Genomic DNA, 20,911 nt, shown 5'->3' on the forward strand with positions numbered 1-20,911 from the left:
TTTGCTCTGTTGGATTTGCTCAATCCCAAAAGTGGCCGGGATGCTCACCCCCTCATTAATTGCGGTTAAATTAGTTTGATCTAGTTGATTTAAGACACGAATTTCGAAATTTAAACTAATATAACGAGAGTATAAGCATAACCCTCACTTTAGAGGTGAACAAAAATGCACTCTAAAATAAGTAAATAAAAAAGGATGAGCTTCCATGCCTTGACCTGGAGATTGTTGTTGCATATTAGCATGCCCAGTTGCAAATTCCAAATTCTGAACAATACACTATTAACAAAAATAAAGTTTTCTATAATATATAATGCTTTCTGGATAAAAAAAAAATTAATAATAATAATAATGCTTTCATTGCAATACTTCTTCAGTGCGCATGAAATTAACTTTATCACAGATTAATTTGGTTAACAGCACTTTCTTGCCCACTTCCTAGCTACATACCCCATACTTGTTCATATTTCTAGGTAAATTATATAAATATCACCGTATTACAGTAAATCTCAAAAACTTAGTTGACTAGTCTGCAATTTTTCCTGATCTCTCCATTTGTCCCTGTTAGAGGACTAATAGCGCTCATCTTCACCATGGCTGCAGCAAAATCTCTTGTAAAAGCCGCAACGTTGTTGCTATAAGTTGTAACCAAGGCATCCTGACTCCCACCATTGAAGAGTTCCTGGTCCGAATGGAGAAGACCACGGCGAGCCACAAGGGCCTTGTAGTATTCATTATCAAAGCGATTAGGAGTTATATCGAAAGGAGCTAGATTCGTATCGCCACCGGAAGCTGGACAAGTACGCTTACGAGTAGTTGCAAAGGCAGGGTCGATGTTGGTCTCGTTGTATATGCGGGTTTTGAAGGATGAACACTGAGACTGGCCTAATGTGTGGCCGCCAGAGAGCACGGTCATGTCTGTGGCGGTTAAACCTTTGGCTGCAAAGTTTGAGATTAGGGTTGCGAGGTTGGCGAAGGGGGAGGGGAGCTGGTTGTTGGCGTCAGTTTGGCTTGCGGTTCTGGCGTCTCTTCGGCCTAGGGCTACTGTCCATGAGGTTCCTCCTAGCTGCACACAGAAACAAACGACAAGTTCTCATGTCAATATTATCACGTGATCAATATCTGATAACCCCAGAGAGAATTGAATATATTTTTGACGGTATGTGATTATGATGTGGAGTGCATTTTATCCATGCAAAAATGGGTGGTTCAATCATTCACTATCTAAAATTTGAAAAAATGTACGTAGCAGCTGGTTAATTTGTCCCCATGCATGACGAGTTGCAGCAATATCAGACTAAAAGCCAGAAAGTTGGGGCCATAGTTGAAAGTTCTACACTCGTTCAAAAAAAGAGAAAAAAAAATTAAATAATTTTCAAGAATCATTAACTTTTTTTTTTATCAAGTTTACTCTTCTTCTTAAAAAATAAATATATAAATAAATAAAATATATAAGACAACTCTAATTTTAATAAAGTTGGATCAAACTCAAGTAGCGCTAACGTGATAGACACACTGTTTTAACTTATGTAGTCATAAGTTTTTTTTTTTTGAAAAATTAGTATCCGATCCCTAGTTTTTACTGTTCATTGACTAAGACCTTATTAGTTCTTAAATTTTGATTCAAGTCCCTAGCAATAATGTGATAATGAATTTACATGTTTATTATATAATTTTTTAATATAAAAATTAGTAATTAATTTAGGGTTTAATACTCACACCTCTATTAAACTTCTAATTAATTTTCAATTCAAACATTTCCAAAATAATAAAAAATTAAATTAAATTAAGTTTGTACCTATTAGTTTTTTTTTTATATATATAAAAAAATTCTCAATTTTTTAATCTTAAATGTACCCAGTCATATAATTTTTCAATTTTTTTAAACTTAAATGTACCCATTCTCAAATATATCAATTTGTTATATGTAAAATGTACCCTTTTTTTTAATATAAAATCCATTCAAATTTTTTAATCCATGTTTAAACTTATATGGGTACATTCTTTTTCGTTGATTTGAGAATGTATCCATGTTTTGGTACAATAACTTTTTTTGTTAATTTTGGTTAATGTACCCATACATATAATGTATACACACACACACACACAATATAATAGAGAGTATAATTTTTATTTTATTATTTTTAATCCCATAAATTATGGGTTTTATTTAAAATCTCATTAATATAAACAATTACAAATTTCAATTTTTAATTTTTAATTTAAAAAATATAGTAACTTACATTATTACATTAATGTCAGGGACCTTAATCAAAAACTAAAAACTAACAAAGTTTCAATCAAAGAATATTGATAGTTAGGGACCGCATCCAAAGTGTCCCTTTTTTTTTTGGGGTAAAAGTCATAAGTTAAAATTGATTGTATCAGTTGTGGTTAAACTAATATTGTGATTTATATACCATATTAAGCATAAAGTCTTAATTGGTCTATTTGATAATTGATATGTGTAGATCGAGTATTACTATATATAGTTGTTTATATATACACACACATATATAAGGGTTTTTATATGTTTTGTGGGGAAAAATAGTTTGTAGAATAGCAATAGAAAACTAAATATGGCTAATTTTCTGCAAAAGAAAGCATGCAAAATTAGCATCGTTACAGTTGCTAACCAAGACAACACCGTCTCTTGCTGCAAGTGCTAAAATATCTGCACATGACACAGTAGCATTACAAGCAGCTTCAACGCGAGTTTTAATGGTGTCAATGACTTCAAAGCCCCTAGCTGAGTTCCGGTTTGGGAATGAATTCTTTTCGCCTGTGAAGGTGGCCGTGTCGTCCAACAGTATGGAAGCGTCGCAACCCTACAATTAATAGGCACAATCAGAATTTTACCAAAAAAAAATAGGCACAATCAGAATTAAACTGCATATAGCTAAATATGAGTCCTGTAATTATCAGCATATATACGTTGTGTGACAAGAAAATATTTTTGTACTATATATTCTCACATTTACGAAGCAGTCGTGGAAGAATAAACGAAGGATAGAGGCAGCCATCCGACCCTCCCTAGAAACAGCTTCCCTCGTAGCATTGCGAACGATGGTTGGAAGAGTTGGGCAAGTTCTTGCATAAAAATTGGCCGAGAGCTGTGCATTGACACAACAGCTAAAGAAAGGGACGATGAAGAGTACTGAAATGATGAGGAAATGGGATAGAGAGGCCATTATATTATATGACATGAGCTTCAATATTAGAGCTGAATATATGAAGCAGCTTGCTTTGCAGTGTGAGAAGGTGGTTTGAGTATGCACTCTATATATAGAGGAAGATATTGTGCATTGCATGCATGAGAGAGAGGCCGTTTCGTTTCTGGTGAAGTTGGAAATTCAAACTTTGCTGCTTGATTAACGCGTTTACTTGCTGGGGTATAGAGGAACAGCATCGAGCTAGCTCCAATACAAAAAAGAAAGCATCCGACCAATAAAGCTGGGTTGACTTCTTTACACCGATGATCCAAATGCATGTAAAACACGAAGACAAAAAGCAAAGATTCCCGTACTGCGCCCAGGAGAGTGATCCTTAAATGTATATTCTCATCCCTACCTAGCACAAGGACTTTTGGGAGCTTACTGGTTTCGGGTTCCGTACGAACTCCGAAGTTAAGCGAAAAGGAGGTTAGAGCACTTCCAGGATGGGTGACCCACTAGGAAGTCGCTCGTGAATTCCCAAAAACAAAACTGTGAGGGAATGGTAAGCCCAAAGCGGACAATATCGTGCTACGGTGGTGGAACGGGCCGGGATGTGGTGGGCCCGGGCTAGGAGGTGACAATAATACCCAAAACAAATAATTAAATAAAAAAATTAATTTAATTAATTCAGTTCGGTTCGGTTTGGTTCGGTTTCTAGATCACTAAAACCAAAACCGAACCAAAAGGATTCGGTTCGATTCGGTTTTTTCGGTTTCGGTTCGGTTCGGATTTAGGTTTTTTTCGGTTTTCGGTTTTTTGAACCCACCTCTAATTAGGACTCAATGTTTACCTTCTATATATTTTGAAGAGTGACTTTTTTATTTTTTTTCTAATTTTTATTTTTTTATGGAAAATAGAGACACTTTTTTTTTTTTTTGTTAATCAGAAATGTATGACCTTTTTTTATTAAATTGGCAAATGGATGACAGCCATTTCAGCAACGAGCAAGCAAAATAGGATAAACCAAATATTGACCCACCAATAGATATCAATATCAAATAATAGAGACACTTTTTTTTTTTTGGTTAATCAGAAATGTATGACCTTTTTTTATTAAATTGGCAAATGGATGACAGCCATTTCAGCAACGAGCAAGCAAAATAGGATAAACCAAATATTGACCTACCAATAGATATCAATATCGAATAATACTTGGCTACTCAAATATGAGTATGAACTCCTACTCAAAATTTCTCAAAATTGCTCGTAGTCAATTTATAGACTTCGTGTTTATAATTAGAACAGTTCATATTATAAATCATCCTATAAATATCGCATCTGCAAAAAGTCAATTAAAACTAAAGTCGCTTAGTCATCAAACTGTTTAAAAACAAATGAATGGTATTGGTAAAAGCATTATGAACCATTTATGTAATTGCCACAATAGATTGACTAAACGGCCTTAGTTTTAATTTATTTTTTACAGAGATGATACTTACAGTATTATTCATAGTATGAATGGTTCTGACCATAAGCACAAAGCTCTGTGATTAAAACACTAAGAATTTTGAGTAAGAGTTCCTACTCATTTTTTAGTAGCCAAGTACCGTTCATCAATATCATGCTTAAAATTCAGTGCTTCTCTTCTCTAGGTAGCTTAATTATTAAGCAAAACTAATCAAAATAGTTTAAAAACTTTGAGTTATAACGATAAGAACAAAATAAAGGATAAAGTGAATACTAGGATTGACTTTTTAGTGTAAAAATATGGTTTTTTGTTAAAATGAACAGTATCGAGAGCTTTTCGTTAAAGTTCCCTAATTATTATGAGACACGAAGTTGCTGCCTCATGGATTAAATCCATTTCTGTAGAGGTACTTACCGAGTCCATGGTCACTTATTCTCAAGTTGATACCTATTGTTATTATTATTAAATTTGTTTGGAAAACAGTGAATTTCATTGAATATGATCAAATACAAGATTTGAAGTTGACACCTATTTAAATACGGTACATTTTTATAAAAAAATAAAATAAATAAACAATATTGTTCAATAATTATGGCTTTGTTTGATACAAAGGATTAAATTGGACCTCTCCAAATTCAAGGCATGTTGAAGATAGAAGAGTATGATTTTTTATTTTGGGAGATTAAAAGAGGATTAGGCATGAACATTTAATCCATCTATTTTGAGGACGGTTGGAATAGATAAGTTTATTCTTGAGTTCATCTCCTACCTGTAAGTATGTCACAATTTTTTGTTTCTTCTTTCAACATACCTTAAAAATAGTGTCTTATCCATTCTAATCCAATCATATATACCAAACAAGCCATAAGTAATAAGAACTTATATTGGCATTTCAAAATGTTTCATACTGCACCCCTATGTTATTAAAGTATAAAAGAGAAATGACAACTACACACATTTTTTCTCTTTTACACACATGTCTTTATATTTGACCTTCAGATTGAATAATTCAATGGAAACAACGAACAAGATTTAACATAAGTGAGTAAGAGAGGGTATGTGATTATTTGTATACCATAACATTATGATACCTTCATGAACGTTGCCCGATTTAACTTTGATAATACAATTTAAAATTAAATTGTTTTTTTTTTAATTAGATATACAAATTCGTATAGGTGACTTTTTTGTTGAATAATTATATATTGCTGTTTTGTTTTTGAACAACTTATTATAAAATATTGTTTTGTGTTTGAATTTGATCAACTTCAGTATATGTCATACTCACAAATATATCTAGAAATGTAATTAATAAATATTGCGTGCATGTTCTCTCTTTTCTAAAAATAGCTAAAGGAAGGGAAAAAGTCAAGAGAGGCATGCAAATATCCATTTTGTAATAGTTTGAATGAAGTCGATTTTGCTCCATGCATATTGACAAAAATGAACTCCAAGTGGGAGGAAAGGATGGTTTACTTTTCCTTGTGTTCAACTCTACTACTCCCGTGCTGAGCTTGAGCCAGTTGATAATTTCCCTCTTTTTCTGAACGATAATTTGGTTTTCTGCTTTCGTTTTCAATAAGTTGATATATAGTGTAATGATCAAGAAAGCAGAATGATTGACTAAATCCTTTGACAGCCCAAAAAATCATTGTTCATACTAAAGCTCCAACCTTGAGTCTTGAGATTTCAAGGGATTATTTTCGTTTAAACCCTCGTCAAGTTCCGCTGTGATGAGTTAGGCTTCACCAAGTTAGACCACAAGTACACACACACACAGACACACAAAAAAACTCCCTCTTACTACGACGAATAAAATTCGTCTTCTAAAGCAAGAGCTCATCACCTAAAACTAAAATTTTGGGCGACAGAGATACGTCGGGCAAAGGTCGTCGCAACTATACCTATCCCAACAAACTTTCGTTGGGCAATCCTGCGCTAACCAAAGAGACCCGACGAAACATTTTCTTCGGGTAAAAATTATTATTTTTTTTTTTTTTTTAAATAGAACCTTATAAATTTTTGCCAACCAAACATTCATCGGGCAAGCTTTATAAACCAAAAAATATATAAATTTAAAAACTTAACCCGACGATTTAATTTGTCTGGCAAAGTGTAATTATTATTAAAAATATATATTAAAACATGTTTACATTTAATTAATTATTTTTTATTATATTAAACAAATTTATTTCATCAATAAAACCACAATGTTCGTACAATTATATTGAAATCGAAAAGAAATTTACTCTGGATGGGAAACTACTTCACTCGTTCAACTGCTTCACCCCGAAAGACGTCCATTTCCATAATTTATAAATTCTGAAAATAACCACATAGCGAGTGCTACTCGTCCATCCTATGCTCAAATTCAGTGGGCGGATATGTCAGAGCTTCTTCATGACTTTCAAAGGGTTGTGCAACTCGTACTTCCACTCCCTGAACCGATAATTTAACAATCGGGTTATGTAGTCTGACAAACCAGGCTTTTGCATGTCGATCTCGAAGTTGATTTGAAATATAAAAAAAAGTGTTAGTTATACAAATACATTAAGTAATTATCTAGGATAATTAAATTATTAGAAATATTAAACTAAAAAAAAACACATGTATCGATAGCTCTGCCATCAGCGCCTGCTTCACTTCGGAGGGGATATTCCTCCTTCTATCTATAGTCATAGGGCACCTCATGCAGATAAGGGCTCCTATCAAGTGATTCAATATTGCATGAACTCATACACATGTTCTTAGTGGTATTCACCATTCATTCTTTCGCCATCCCTTCTGCGGCAATCATTGAGCGTTCTAGGCTAGGGGTGGGCAAACGGGTACAGGAACCGCGGGTACGGACCGGTTCCTAATTTTTAAAAAGAGAAATAGGGGGTGGGGCTTCAGAATTTTAGGGACGAGCTGAATCCAAAAGTATAAAAAAAGGGGTACCTGGGGACCCGTTGTGTAACATCCCAATTTAAAAATATTACTGTCTCCTAGGCTCCCGTGACAGTTCTCAATCTCGAGAACATTGTCTCCTTGTCTCCCCGTAACAACTCTTTCCTCTCGGAGAACACACCCACACACACCCCCACTAGTAGAAAAAACAGCTTGCGCGACGAACAATATTTCGTCACGCAAAGGTCCTAACCCACTTATAAATATTCGTTTCTGCTATCTTGATTCTTCACAATTCTATTATCCTTATTCTTCAAAATTTTGTTCGTGCTAGGATGGCGGATAAGAACAAGGGTGAGACTGTACGTGATGCCAACCCGCATGATTTAAGGGATCATTTTGAGTTTGCGCATGCGATCGCTGTAGCCATGGGGAATAATTGTCCCACTGCTGAGTGGCGTTCTTGGGAAGATGTACCTGGGAATGTAAAGAAGACTGTGATGGATGAAGTATTAGTGAGTATATTATTCTTGATGGATTAATAATTAAGCTTGTGAAATTTTTAGTTATATGTTGAAATTAATTATTTGCATATATGTGTAACAGTGTAAGTATACTCTTGATGATGATATGAATGAACAGTTGATGAAGTTGATGGATAATGCGTTGGAGGGAGGTTACAACATATGGCGTTATGAAGTCTTGCGAAATGGACCAGGATCATCCAAATAGTAGTTTTAAATTTATGTTTTGTATGACAATATTTAAATTTAAGGTGTTTTTTATGTTACGTATTCGGACTTAATTATGTTTCAATTATGTATTTGGACTTAATTAGGTTTCAATTCATGTTGGTTTTTTTATTGAAACCTAATGTAAGCACCCTATCATCTGTTTATATGTGCTTACAAACTTCAATGAATATCGTACTTATGCTGAAAAAAATTGTATGGATTAAGTAATTAATTATATATAGACTAAATATTTAAGGCATTAATTATTTACAGAATAATATTTCAGGTATTAATTATTTATTCTAAAAATATTAATATTTTATTCGTCGCGCAATATTCTGAGCAACAATAACTTCGTCGCGTAAGGAATCTTTTAGCGCGACGAATACATGTATTTGTCGCACAAAGCACGGTCAACATGCGTTCAAACCTTCCAATTAATTGCGCATTGATGACGCATTTTGCGCGACGAATATTTTCGTCGCGCAAAGGTGTCCTAGTGCTATATAAACACAGTTTCAGAGCCCTAGTTTTCAAAAAAAAATTGTTTCAAAAATGATGGCCGATTCTAGAGAGGGTTCTGGCAAAAAAAAAAACTTGTAGTGCAAATAAAGAGGTATCGACGAAAGCAAGTGCCGTACTCTGAAGGAAAAAATTTGGATGAGGCGTACGCCGAATTTAAGTATGACATTGGGAATTTGGTGCTGAGGGATTGTTCTGCCAAGTTTGAGTCTTGGAAAAAGGTCCTTGAGAAGTTGAAGAAGTCCATGGTGGGAGAGTTACCGGTAGGTTTGGTAAATAATGAACAATTATTTTTGTTAAAACGTAATATTTTTTAAATTACTAATTTGTTGTTACTGGCATTAATGTAGGTTCATTGGGATGTTAATGAAACCGATGAGAAGCAACAGATTTATGTGGATGGGCTTTTCAAGCAGAGTTTTCGGCAGTGGAAGTTTGATGTGTTGCAGGGGGAGGATTAAAGTTGATGAGGGTTTTTTTTTTTTAAATAGGATTTTGTGGACTTTATATTTAATTTAATGAATAAATATATGTTATGTAGATGAGTATTAATATTTGCATTAATTATAATTTCTATTAGGGATAGTAAATTAGTTTTGTTAATTAATTTAATGTTAAATTAGGTTTGAGTTTTTTATTTATAATAAAATAAAATTTTACAATATATACAAATAAAAAAAAAACAATTAAAAAATATGCATTGCTCGACGATACATTCATTCGTCACGCAATGTGTTGAAAATAATAAATTGTAAAGTAAAGGACATAAAATAAATAAATGGTAAGCTTGCGCGACGAATACTTCTTTTTTCGTCACGCAAATGACATTTGTGAGACGAACACCATCTTCGTTGCGCAATGGTGTTTGCACGACGAATACCTGTTTCGTCGCGCAAAATCGTTCGTCCAAAAGTGAACTTTTTAATCTAGATTCAGCCATGTGCAGAGGCAAACTGCAAAAAAAATTGCAGATTGTGCCTCTGCACTCATCCCTTCGATTTTGCTCAAACTATCATCCGTCATTTTCATTTTCTATCAATTTCATCATCTAATACTCCCTCCATTTTCTTCTTTTGGTTGATCGAGCTATCTCAATGTGTCTGGTAAGCGTTTTTTGTCGTTACGGTAAAAGTATTAATGTAAATTCATACTAACGCCGTTAATTTCGTTGTCTATAGGGATATTGTGTGTGATTAGTGTTTGGTGGAGAACGATTGAGAAGATATTTTCTTCGTTTTATTTTTTAAACATATAAAACTAATTAAATTATGTTGAACTTAGTTTGTATTGTTTATATTGTGTTGTGAAATTATATTTATATTATGTTGTTAAATTTGTACGTGACGTACAAATATGTGTTGTGATGTATAGAGTTAATTGAAATTAACTTCATACTTATTTTTTATTTTTAGTAAAACTTAGTTTCCCGTTCGAGGATTAGTTGGATTTTGCGCATGGATGCGAAAGCATGACTGCGGTCCAATTAATTCTTGAATTGTCCCATTATTTGGACAGTTTGTGAATGCATAGTTATGACGCGTAGTTTATGGTTGAAGGATTAGGTTTCGATTGTGGAGATTTCGATGTCATCTCTGTACGTTCTTCGGGTTGTACATCTGAAGAACTGTATTGAGATGCTGCCGAAATTCATCCACGTCAAAATCTAATCTGATGTAACCGTAAATTACGTGACATGACTATGCATTCCCGAATGGGATAGGGCCATTACCGGAGGCATAAGGTGACTTTGTCATTTTGTATGAAGTTGTTGTGATTGTTGTATTGTTATTGTGGTTCCAGGAATTATGGACATGACATGGATACAGAACCCGAATAGATGTGCGGACGAATAGTTGGATGGAATCGAAGATTTTATTGGCTTTGCACGTACACACAAACTGTGTGCAACTAGAATCCAGTGTCCTTGTAGAAGGTGTAACAACATGTTAAGGGAGACAATTGAAAATGTTTGATTTCATTTAGTAAGGAATGGAATGATTGAGACATATAATACTTGGAACCATCATGGAGAACAATTAGACAATGTTTCGTCTTCAAACGCCACAAGAGTGGATAATGTTGAACCTATTGTGGATTCTAATGAACAAGTCATGGATATTATAAATGATGCTTTTCCATTTGCATTGACAAACACCAATCAGGAAGGGGAAGATGACGTGCCTACACCAATGGACAGTGCAAAATTAAAACAATATGAAAAACTATTAAAAAATGTCAACCAAGAGTTATACCCAGGGTGCGAGAGCTTTTCCGTTCTCACGGCCATTGTGGAACTAATGCATGGAAAAATAAAGTATCGTATGTCAAACCAATGTTTCGATTACTTTTTGGGGGTTTTCAAGAGAATGCTTCCGAAGGACAATTGTTTGCCGAAAGACCATAGACACGCGCAAAAGGTGTTGAATGGTCTTGGATTGGGTTATGAAAAAATTCACGCTTGCAAAAACAATTGTATTTTATTCTACAAAGAGAATAAGGCATTGGATAAATGCCCTATATGTAATGAGTCAAGGTTCAAAATGACATCTCATAGTATAACGACTAAGATCCCACAAAAAGTTATGCAGTATCTGCCCCTGAAACCTAGGTTGCAGCGATTGCATATGTCGACGCATACTGCCACAAACATGAAATGGCATAAGGAAAAACGGGTAGACGACGATGTGATGCGGTATCCTGCAGATGGGGAGGCATGGAAAGAGTTCGATCGAACGTTCCCCGAGTTTGCTGCTAATTCTCGTAATGTTAGATTAGGACTTGCCACTAACGGATTTAATTCGTTTTGGGTTTTAAACCAACACCACAATACTTGGCCGATTTTCGTATTTCCGTATAATTTGCCGCCATGGAAATGTATGAAAAAAGAATACTTGATGATGACTCTATTGATAACTGAGGATCCTGGTAGGTCAATCAATGTATACTTACGGCCGTTGGTGGATGAGCTAAAAGATTTATGGACACACGGTGTGCGCACATACGATATATGTACTGGCATGATGTTCACTTTGCGAGCTGCAGTGATGTGGACTGTGAACGATTTCCCCGCATATGTAATGGTTTCCGGGTGGAGCACTAGGGGTTATATGGCATGCCCTGTATGCAAGGAAGATGTAACATCTAGTTGGCATGCCAGAAAAGTTTGTTACCTTGGTCATCGAAGATGGTTGCCTTGGGACTACAAGTGGCGAGAGAAGGATAAAGAGTTTGACAGGGAGAATGAGCATCACTTCAGACCCAGAGAATGGTCCGGTGCTCAGATTTTGGAACAGCTTAACTGTTTGGATTTTGCTCCTTTCGCGACCAATGTCAGTAGGACAAGATCTTCTACACATATGAACTGGACACACAAGTCTATGTTTTTTGAGCTCCCGTATTGGTCCAAACTAAATTTGAGACACAACCTCGATGTTATGCATGTTAAGAAAAATGTATTTGACACATTGGTTGGCACAATTCTAGATATTGAGGGCAAGATAAAAGACACGATCAAAGTTCGTCTTGATTTTGAACGAATGGGAATACGACGGGGTTTATGGATGAATAGGGACAATGATAAAGCTAGAAGGAATCTTGCATTTTTTTTCAATGAAACCAAATGATAAGAAAGAATTTTTAAAGCTTTTATCGTCTGTAAAGTTTCCAGATGGGTATGCTTCAAATATCATGCATTGTGTGAACGTTGACAGGGGTAAATTAGCTGGCCTAAAGAGTCATGACTGCCATGTGGTTCTGCAACGCCTACTTCCTGTGGGTATTTGACATCTCTTGCCAGCCGATGTAGTGAAACCAATCATGTTGTTGTCCAGTTTTTTTTTCGCAATTGACGTCAAGAACGTTGCGAAAAACGGACGTTAATTAGTTGCGCCATGACATTGTGCAAGTTCTATGCAAGTTTGAGATGATATTTCCTCTAGCTTTCTTCACTAGTATGATACATGTGATGGTTCACTTACCAAACGAGGCATTGCTTATTGGACCAGTCAACTTTCGATGGATGTATCCAATAGAAAGGTATATATTCCTCGTCTTTTTTATTAATCAATATGAAATATATTACAATTAGTAATATGTGTATCGTATCGTTTTCTTTTGGCAGGCTTCTTGGAGACTTGAAGAAAAATGTACGAAACAAAGAAAAGCCCGAATGATCCATTATACAAGCTTGGGTGGCATATGAGGCGCTTACATTTTGTGGAATGTATTTAAAGGATGTTGAGACAACTTTCAATCGTCCTCCTCGCAATAATGACGGGGGTGTGAGAAAGGAGAAACTTTCAGTTTTCGCCCAAATCGCTCAACCATTCGAAGATCCGATTTGTGGCGAGTCGTTTTCCAAGAAGGACATGGAGGTAGCATATTGGTTTGTACTCAACAATTGTGATGAGACACTGTCATACCTAGACGAGCATGAAAATATGATGAAGCAGGCACATCCTTCACATTTGTATGCCAAGAAACACCATGAATTGTTTCCGCAATTGTTTGTCGAATATATAAGTTTGAAGGATTTTGTATTGGATGTGTATATTGTACCGTTACTTGAACTAACAAATTTAAATGTTTGTCTAATATTAGGTGAATCAACTGAAAGCATCGAATTCCCCCTCGTACACTGTAGAGTTATATAACTTGGCGTTCGGACCAATTAGCGTTTAATTGTACTCGGGTTGCCATGTCAACGGGCGTCAAGTTCTTAGCGGGTGCACGAGATGACAAGTTGTGTATGCAAAACAGCGGTGTTCATGTCCCCGGGGGAGGCGACATGCAATTGCTTTACAAAGACCGGTGCAAGTGATCCTATTTAAATGTTGATGGTTAGATACAAACCCAAAGAGGCATGGAAGTGTGAAAAGAGATCATGGATTACTATCAGTGAACACTACCAAAACTTAGGTACGATGACGACCCCTACATCTTAGCAACCATGGCAAAACAAATTGTGTATCTAGATGACCCTAAAGCCGGGAGGGGTTGGAAAGTTGTTCAGAAGATGGATCATAGGAATGTGTATGCTATACCATAGCAAGACCGTAATGACGACGACATCGACAATGTTGCTGACCAACGTCTTGAATCTTCGATGGAAAGTGGTGCGGAAACACTCCGAGATACTAATCTTATTCAAGAACCATTTCAGATAGAAGGAGTATCTTCAATTGAAATACCGATTTAGTCGATCACAATTGACCTCAGTAATATTCCACGATACGATGGTTTAGTGCGCACAAACGACGATGGTGATGTACCTATCGATGATGAGGAATGGGACACTGAAAATGATAATAGCAACGAAAGTGAAAGTTATTATAGTTCATATGAAGATTAAGGCAATATATTTGTAACTTTTTTTTGTAAAACACATGAAATGGTTAATGCATTATATAGAGTGATGGAAAAAATTGTATGAATGATTCCCATTTTATATGTGAATTACTTTGTAAATAAATTTGGTATGTTTCTATTTTATAATAAATTGTAAACAAAATTAAAAAAAATTAAAAACCATTTTAAAACATAATTGTGTGACGCGTAACAATTTTTGGTTGCGCAAGCTAGGCCTGGCAATTCCTGACACGACCCGATAACCCGATACGACAAGCAAAATATTAATTTTATAATTTATAACCCTAAAAGAAATTACTATAATAATTATATATATTAATTTAACAATTTTATACCCCTAAAAACTATAAAAATTACATATATATATATATATTAAATTAAATTTAAAAAATTGGTGACCATTGGATTGGCTTAAATATACATACCATTCAACTTCTTAAGTGTTATACATACAAAATAAATTAATTTAAATCTATTAAACTAATGGTTACCACAAAATCTTATGTTATACTTAATAAAAGTATAAATAAACTCTAAGTGTTAGTGAATCTATCTTTTTGATGGGATACTCATTGTACGAAACTAATTTCAACGTTCCAACCGTCAAACTTGTTTGTATATGGTTCGAGATCACATACGCCAAAAATCACAGAAAACAAACATTCAGAGATCAAGTAACGGTACAAAACTTTTCGACGGTTAGAAACGAAAAATCACGATTTAACGGTTATTTTAACTCCGATTTTGATGATTTTTTACAGCTACTCTCCGTGACCCTATATGAATACAATGAATGAATTTGATCTTCAATTTCAACCATTTACACTAGTGGATATATATACTTAATGAAAGTATAAATAATCTCTAAGTGTTTATGAATCTATCTTTTTGATGGGATACGCACTGTACGAAACTAATTTCAATGATCCAACCGTCAAACTTGTTTGTATATGGTACGAGATCACATACGCCAAAAAGCGCAGAAAACAAACATTCAGAGATCAAGTAACGTTACAAAACTTTTCAACGGTTAGAAACAAAAAATCACGATTTAACGGTTATTTTAACTCCGATTTTGATGCTTTTTTATAGCTACACTCCTTGACCCTATATGAATACAATAAATGAATTCGATCTTCAATTTCAACTATTTACACTAGTGGATACCACAAAATCTTATGTTATACTTAATGAAAGTATAAATAAACTCTAAGTGTTAGTGAATCTATCTTTTTGATGGGATATGCATTGTACGATCCAACCATCAAACTTTTTTGTATATGGTTCGAGATCGTATACGCCAAAAATCACAGAAAACAAACATTCAGAGATCAAGTAACGGGGCAAAACTTTTCGACGGTTATAAACAAAAAATCACGATTTAACAGTTATTTTAAATTTACGCGGGAATATTGCGCGACGAATACATATATTTCATCAGACAAAGGATATTTGCGCGACGAAATATATTTATTAGTCGCGCAAGTGTCTGAAATTTCAATTAAGGCGTTTTTTTACGGGAAAATTTTAAAAAACTTGCGCGACGATTGTTTAACCTTACGAGACAAAGACTCTGTCGCACAAGATTCTATATTTTAACCCCCCCCTCCTTCTTCCCCTCACTTCCCTCTTCTTCCTTTTTCCCTGCACGATACCCTCTCTCTCATTCCTCTATATCTCCATCTTTCTCTCCGTCCCTCTCTCTGGCCGTTGTGACTTCGTCTCCAAGAGGTAATTTCCTCTTTAGTTTTTATTTTCAATTTTCTTTATTTACAAATTGGGGGTTAGAATTAGGGTTTTTTTGTTTTTTTTTTCTTTTTCAAATTCGGGATTAGAATTAGGGCAGTCGGGTTAGATTTAGGGTTCGTAAATTGGGGGTTACATTTAGGTTCTTAAATTAGAGTTTTTAGGGTTCTTAATTGGGGTTAGATTTAGGTCTTAAATTAGGGGAACGATTTTGGGCAGTGAGGTTAGATTAGGTTTTCTTAAATTGGGGGTTAGATTTAAGGTTCTTAAATTAGGGGTTCTTAAATTGGTGGCGATTGTCATACTACAATCAAGTTTATGTCCAAGTGCTTAGGAAGGGTTATCATAGTGAGGGATAACAATAGGTTTCATAGGTTTGAGGATGGAAAGTGCACATGCGGAGATTAGTTCTGTAAACTTCCATGTGCTTCCCTTTGTTTTTGTTTTCTCTGTGATTGCACATTGCTCTCTTCATAAAATATGTAGACATGAACACATCTAGAACATGGGTTCAGCGAGTTGGCATTTTTCATATTTCAAAATTTCATTTTCTGGAGAAAGGGTTCAGCAATTTGGGATTTTTTTTCATCCAACTTTGTGTTTCCTGGGGAATAATATTGTGTTGTAAGTTCTTATATTCTAGATGTGTATTTATTTGCTCTCTTGAAGAAATTTGTTTATCTTTTTTGGATACCAGGTGAGGTTTTTTGTCAACGAATACTTTCATTGCTAATAATGTCATTCTTTAACGAAAATACTTTCATATGATAAGATTGTCATTCTTGATTTTTTCAATTTTCAGGAGAAAATTCCACTAGCTTTTGGACGTACACTTTGGTCACCTGCAGTACTTTATGGTAATTTTAATTACTGTTTCCATAATTTTGTTACCTTCCATTGCTTTCTAGTATTGTTGTTTGACTTCAAGTTCAAGTGGTCTGCTCGAAAGTAGTCCCATGGATTTTGATATTGTTGTGGTTGACTTGCTTTTTTAAGGTTCATTTGATGAGAGCTTACATATCAGAATTAGATGTTTTGGTTACTCTCTTTTCATTGGTTTTCTGATTGTATTCATTGACCAATATTGTGCTTCAATTTTTGAAAATAGAAGGTTATCATCTCTGCTTCTAGGGAGATGCAAAGAAGGTTATCAGTTATGCTCTGCTTCCCTTTGTCTTAATTGTGTTATAGCACCTATTGTGTGTATTGGTGTGATATATTGGACTTTGTAACTCGTAAGATGCCTAATGCTTTCTTTTTCTGGCTATGATGCTATCCCTGGTTATTGTTGAATATCTGCCATACTTTTTCGTTTCCATCCATTAACTTCGGTGCATGTTCTTGGTTTCTGCCTACCCTCGAGGAGCCAAATTACTAGCTTGTGGCTTATTTGTCACTTGAATTCCCTGACACACACAGAGCACGTTCAACTAGATTTTGGCTCCAACTACTCCTTTATTCTAGTTTCTTCTTATAAGTTATAATTGTTGGGTCTATATCCTTTCTGAATTGATTAGTTTCTGTAAGTATATCAATTTTAAGTTTTGTTTCTGCCAAACTTGAATTGGGTTTAGAATTAAGGTTTTCAAATTTCGTTTTAAATTTAAGTTGAAATTATTAGCATGTGTACGATAAGTTAAATCTTTGTGTACGAAACAAATTAATTTCCAATTTTGTAGATGTCAAACCTCATTAGAACCCGAAGGGCGATGACTTCTACACCTAGTCCGACAGCTACACCTAGTCCGACGACTACACCTATTACTGCTGCCACTGCTCCGGCAGAGATGAACCATAGGCCGGTCAATCCGGTTGACCCAGTTGATCATCCAGTCCCACATGCGCAGGCATCGTCTACTTCTTCAATGGCGTTGCCTGCTAGCGCCCGACGTACTCACAGACGCCATTGAAGATGTCGCCATCGGGATCCACAACCGATGCCTCAGGTACACGGCCATGTATACAATCCTAATTCATTCCCTCATTCCCATGTTAACTAAATTTTGTTATATTAGGTTCAATTTGTTAAGTTATGTCATGTAAGGATTAAAAAGTTGTCATCGTTCTGAACCTTCTATTAAACTGTTGTGATCATTGTGTTGGAGACGTATATTGTTTATGTTATTTTCAGGGTTTTGGGAAATGTTTTAATTATAGGGGAGGTTATGCCGAAATTTTAGTAGGATTTGTTATTAGTTTTGGGGTAATGATTTATTTTTCATCTCTTTGCAGCAAAGAAAAACACCAGGGGACCTTGTCGGCAATTGAAGACTGCCAAGTTCACTCGGGTGGCCAACTGTCGTATCCCAATCAAATACGATGCGCGACATCGGGCAACACCAATGGCGAAGCAGCATAGTTCATTAGCCCATGACATTGGGCATGTCGTGCGGACTTTTTGCCCTATGCGGTGGAAGTCTTGGAAGGCAATGTCGGAGGAGACAAAGAACACGGTGCGCAACCAATTGTCCGTAAGTAGCGTTGCCTTTTTAATGCTTTTCATGTAAAATTTATATATTTACATTTATTACTGTCTTTTATTACTAATACTTTCAAAATATTTGTTACATTGTAAACAAACTACAATTTGGAGGACCTGGACGAGGACATGTTCGCGTACCTCAATCGGCTCTTCTCTGAACGCTACAAGCAGTGGAAGAGTGACATGCACCAATGTTTCCAGCAATTTGATGATCCGCAGGTCGCTCTCGAGGAGGGTTGTCCGAAGGAGTTGGAGGACCGACAAGATAGTTGGGTTTGGCTTTGCGGTCATTTTCAGGAGTCGGGCTATGTGGTGCGTTTTTAATTACGACTTCTTTCATTTTACTTTTTTAAATTTTTACTAATGTTTAATTTTTTTTTCTTTAAGTATTACAACTAATACGTTTATTTTTTTTATAACAGAAGAAGGCGAAGGCGAACAAGATCAATCGGGAGAAGAAGACTCTTCTCCACCATTTAGGTTCAAGGCCTTTCTCTTATAGGATGGAGGCACAACGGAAGGTATATATTACATCTTTCATTTCCAATTTTAAAATGCTGCTAATAATTTTTTTTTTCTTACTAACATTTTCCTTATCTTTTTCAATTTCAGGAGGGTTCAAAATTTCCAAATATCGACGTCCTTGCTGACGTTTATGTTCGGCCTGGGAATGAGTTGACCGAGTCCCTTCATGTAAGTAATTTCTTATGCATTCAGCATTTATACTAATTATTTCAAATTGTTTTCTATTAATAATCCATTTTTTTTTTCACAGGTGACTATGGTGGAGAAGAGTCAGTCGGTACTTCAAGAGTCCGCCTCCCAGCTTCCCTCGGACACGCCGATTGAGTTTGTGGATCCCCCTGAGGATGCAGGGTTTCACATCGTGATAGAGACATTGGACCAGACTTTAGGACGGAGGCCAAGGACTTATTGTTGGGGGATGGGAAATGCCAGGCGGCGGAAGAGTAGAGCCTCGTCATCCTCCTAATCAAAGGGCCAAGTTACGGCACGCAAGAAGTCGCTAGCCTAAGGAGTGAGCTGGCATTGTACAAGTCTCAAATGTCAATGCTTGTACAAGGAGAATACATCTCCTCAGTTTTTCTACACTATCACCTTCACAGCCCTTCCACACCGAGCAAGCACAACAAGCAGGCCCGTCAACCTCCAACCCCATCCCCAACCAGCAGCAAGATCTTTCGAACGACATTCCTATAGATTTTTCTGCTTTTTTTTCATAGTTTTGTTCCTCTTTTCTTTTAAAACTTTATATTTGTACGTACATTTTTATTTATATTATAAATAAAAATTGTTTTTTTATTCATTAATTTGCTTTTTATTTTTTGCCATTAGTATGAAGTCTTTTTTTTTTTTAATTTTCCTTTTATTCTATTTATTTTTTTTGGATAAAAATTACACTTGCATGACGCTGACCAGTCATCGCGCAAAATTAAGCGCGTCTTATAACTTCGTCGCGCATTACCACGCACCTCTAACATTTTTCGTCGCGCAAACTTTTCGAGACGAACTAGTCACAAAGCGCACTTGTAACCTTTTATATTGTACGATGAAAACCTTCGTCCGTATAACTTTAGCGTGACGAGTAGTAAAGCGTCGTGCCATTTTTTTTTGCACGATGAGTTTGAAATTGTTCGTTGCGCAATGTCTTTTTTCACGACCATTGCGTGACAAAATATGCGCGATGATTTTCTGGTCGCCATAGTTTTTGTGCGACCTAATAATGATTTTCGCGACAAAATCTTCCTCGTCGCGCAAACTGTTTAATTTAGCAGTGCCCCAATCTCTCGATCATTCTCCCTCATTCCTCTTCTTGTTTATTCTCCCCCCATCTCTACAATTCTCCTTCCCAGAGCAGACACACCCCACCCCACTGTGACCTCCACCACAGTGTCTCATAGACTCACACCTTATCGAAGAATCTCCTCTCCTCAGTCTCCTCCCTCTCTCTCTCTCTCTCTCTCTCTCTCTCTTTCTTTCTTGACGCCTCTGTCTTCGATTTCTCACACCTTGGATCTATCAATTCTCAACCTCCTCCCTATCGATCTCTCTCTCCCCCAACCTTCTGATTTTTCTTATTTTATTTTATTTTTTTTGTTTGGTTTGAGAATTGAGGTTTTAAAACAATTGGGTTTTGGTTTTGGGTTTTTGATTTGGATTTGTAGGTGTCGGAAAATCTTGCTTGCTATTGCAATTCACGGATAAGAGGTTCCAACCTGTGTATGATTACCGAGTTGAAGATCTGGAGGATGGCGAGTCCGGGAAGCGATCAAAACTGGAAAAAAAAATTTTAAAAAGGACCCGTGGACCCGCCATCCTGAACCAGCCCGTTTCAAACGAGCCAAGTTAGGTCTGGTTCCAGTAATCAAATTTGCAACACCTGGCCCAACCCGTCCTGTTTCCTTTTTAAGCAAGTCTGGTCTGGTCCTTCCAAATTTGGGCCCGGCCCGGCCTGTGCCCACCCCTAATCTAGGCACCTATGGAAAAAAATTGTAAACATTATTATATTTTCTACTAATTTATAATATATCTA

At 35.8% G+C, this 20,911-nt stretch overlaps 2 protein-coding genes across 5 annotated transcripts; one reads left to right on the forward strand and one right to left on the reverse strand.

Annotated features, from left to right (window-relative positions):
- Window positions 1-333: 333 nt before the first annotated feature.
- LOC103444067 (peroxidase P7-like) lies at window positions 334-3,279 on the reverse strand. The gene is made up of 3 exons (XM_008382977.4): window positions 2,973-3,279; window positions 2,634-2,825; window positions 334-1,063 (listed from the first exon to the last, which is right to left on the reverse strand). Exons 1-3 carry the CDS (start codon window positions 3,201-3,203, stop codon window positions 515-517), a joined length of 972 nt encoding a protein of 323 aa, XP_008381199.4. The 5' UTR covers window positions 3,204-3,279; the 3' UTR covers window positions 334-514.
- Window positions 3,280-15,749: 12,470 nt separating this feature from the next.
- On the forward strand, window positions 15,750-19,684 carry LOC103444068 (uncharacterized). Of its 4 annotated transcripts, none has more exons than XM_070827381.1 (8): window positions 15,750-15,863; window positions 16,681-16,735; window positions 17,558-17,836; window positions 18,111-18,349; window positions 18,472-18,672; window positions 18,783-18,881; window positions 18,973-19,053; window positions 19,136-19,684. In XM_070827381.1, exons 3-8 carry the CDS (start codon window positions 17,791-17,793, stop codon window positions 19,349-19,351), a joined length of 882 nt encoding a protein of 293 aa, XP_070683482.1. In that variant the 5' UTR covers window positions 15,750-15,863; window positions 16,681-16,735; window positions 17,558-17,790; the 3' UTR covers window positions 19,352-19,684. The 4 variants fall into 4 exon arrangements, with proteins under 4 accessions (XP_070683482.1, XP_070683481.1, XP_070683483.1 ...); XM_070827380.1 differs by lacking the exon at window positions 15,750-15,863 and adding an exon at window positions 15,965-16,575; XM_070827382.1 differs by lacking the exon at window positions 15,750-15,863 and adding an exon at window positions 15,965-16,502.
- Window positions 19,685-20,911: the final 1,227 nt, after the last annotated feature.

This window comes from Malus domestica, chromosome 09 (genome assembly GCF_042453785.1).
Source record: "Malus domestica chromosome 09, GDT2T_hap1".
In the NCBI taxonomy this organism is placed as follows: domain Eukaryota; kingdom Viridiplantae; phylum Streptophyta; class Magnoliopsida; order Rosales; family Rosaceae; genus Malus; species Malus domestica.

What these genes read in the sequence shown, in the direction of transcription:
- LOC103444067 (XM_008382977.4), bottom strand. Translation starts at nt 3,203, where the DNA reads ATGTCATATAATATAATGGCCTCTCTATCCCATTTCCTCATCATTTCA. An exon ending in TCCACGACTGCTTCGTAAAT is followed by an intron (nt 2,826 to 2,972) that starts GTGAGAATATAT and finishes TATTAATTGTAG; the next exon opens with GGTTGCGACGCTTCCATACT. An exon ending in CAAGAGACGGTGTTGTCTTG is followed by an intron (nt 1,064 to 2,633) that starts GTTAGCAACTGT and finishes TTCTGTGTGCAG; the next exon opens with CTAGGAGGAACCTCATGGAC.
- LOC103444068 (XM_070827381.1), top strand. Translation starts at nt 17,791, where the DNA reads ATGTCGCCATCGGGATCCACAACCGATGCCTCAGGTACACGGCCAT. An exon ending in TGCCTCAGGTACACGGCCAT is followed by an intron (nt 17,837 to 18,110) that starts GTATACAATCCT and finishes ATCTCTTTGCAG; the next exon opens with CAAAGAAAAACACCAGGGGA. An exon ending in CGGTGCGCAACCAATTGTCC is followed by an intron (nt 18,350 to 18,471) that starts GTAAGTAGCGTT and finishes TACAATTTGGAG; the next exon opens with GACCTGGACGAGGACATGTT.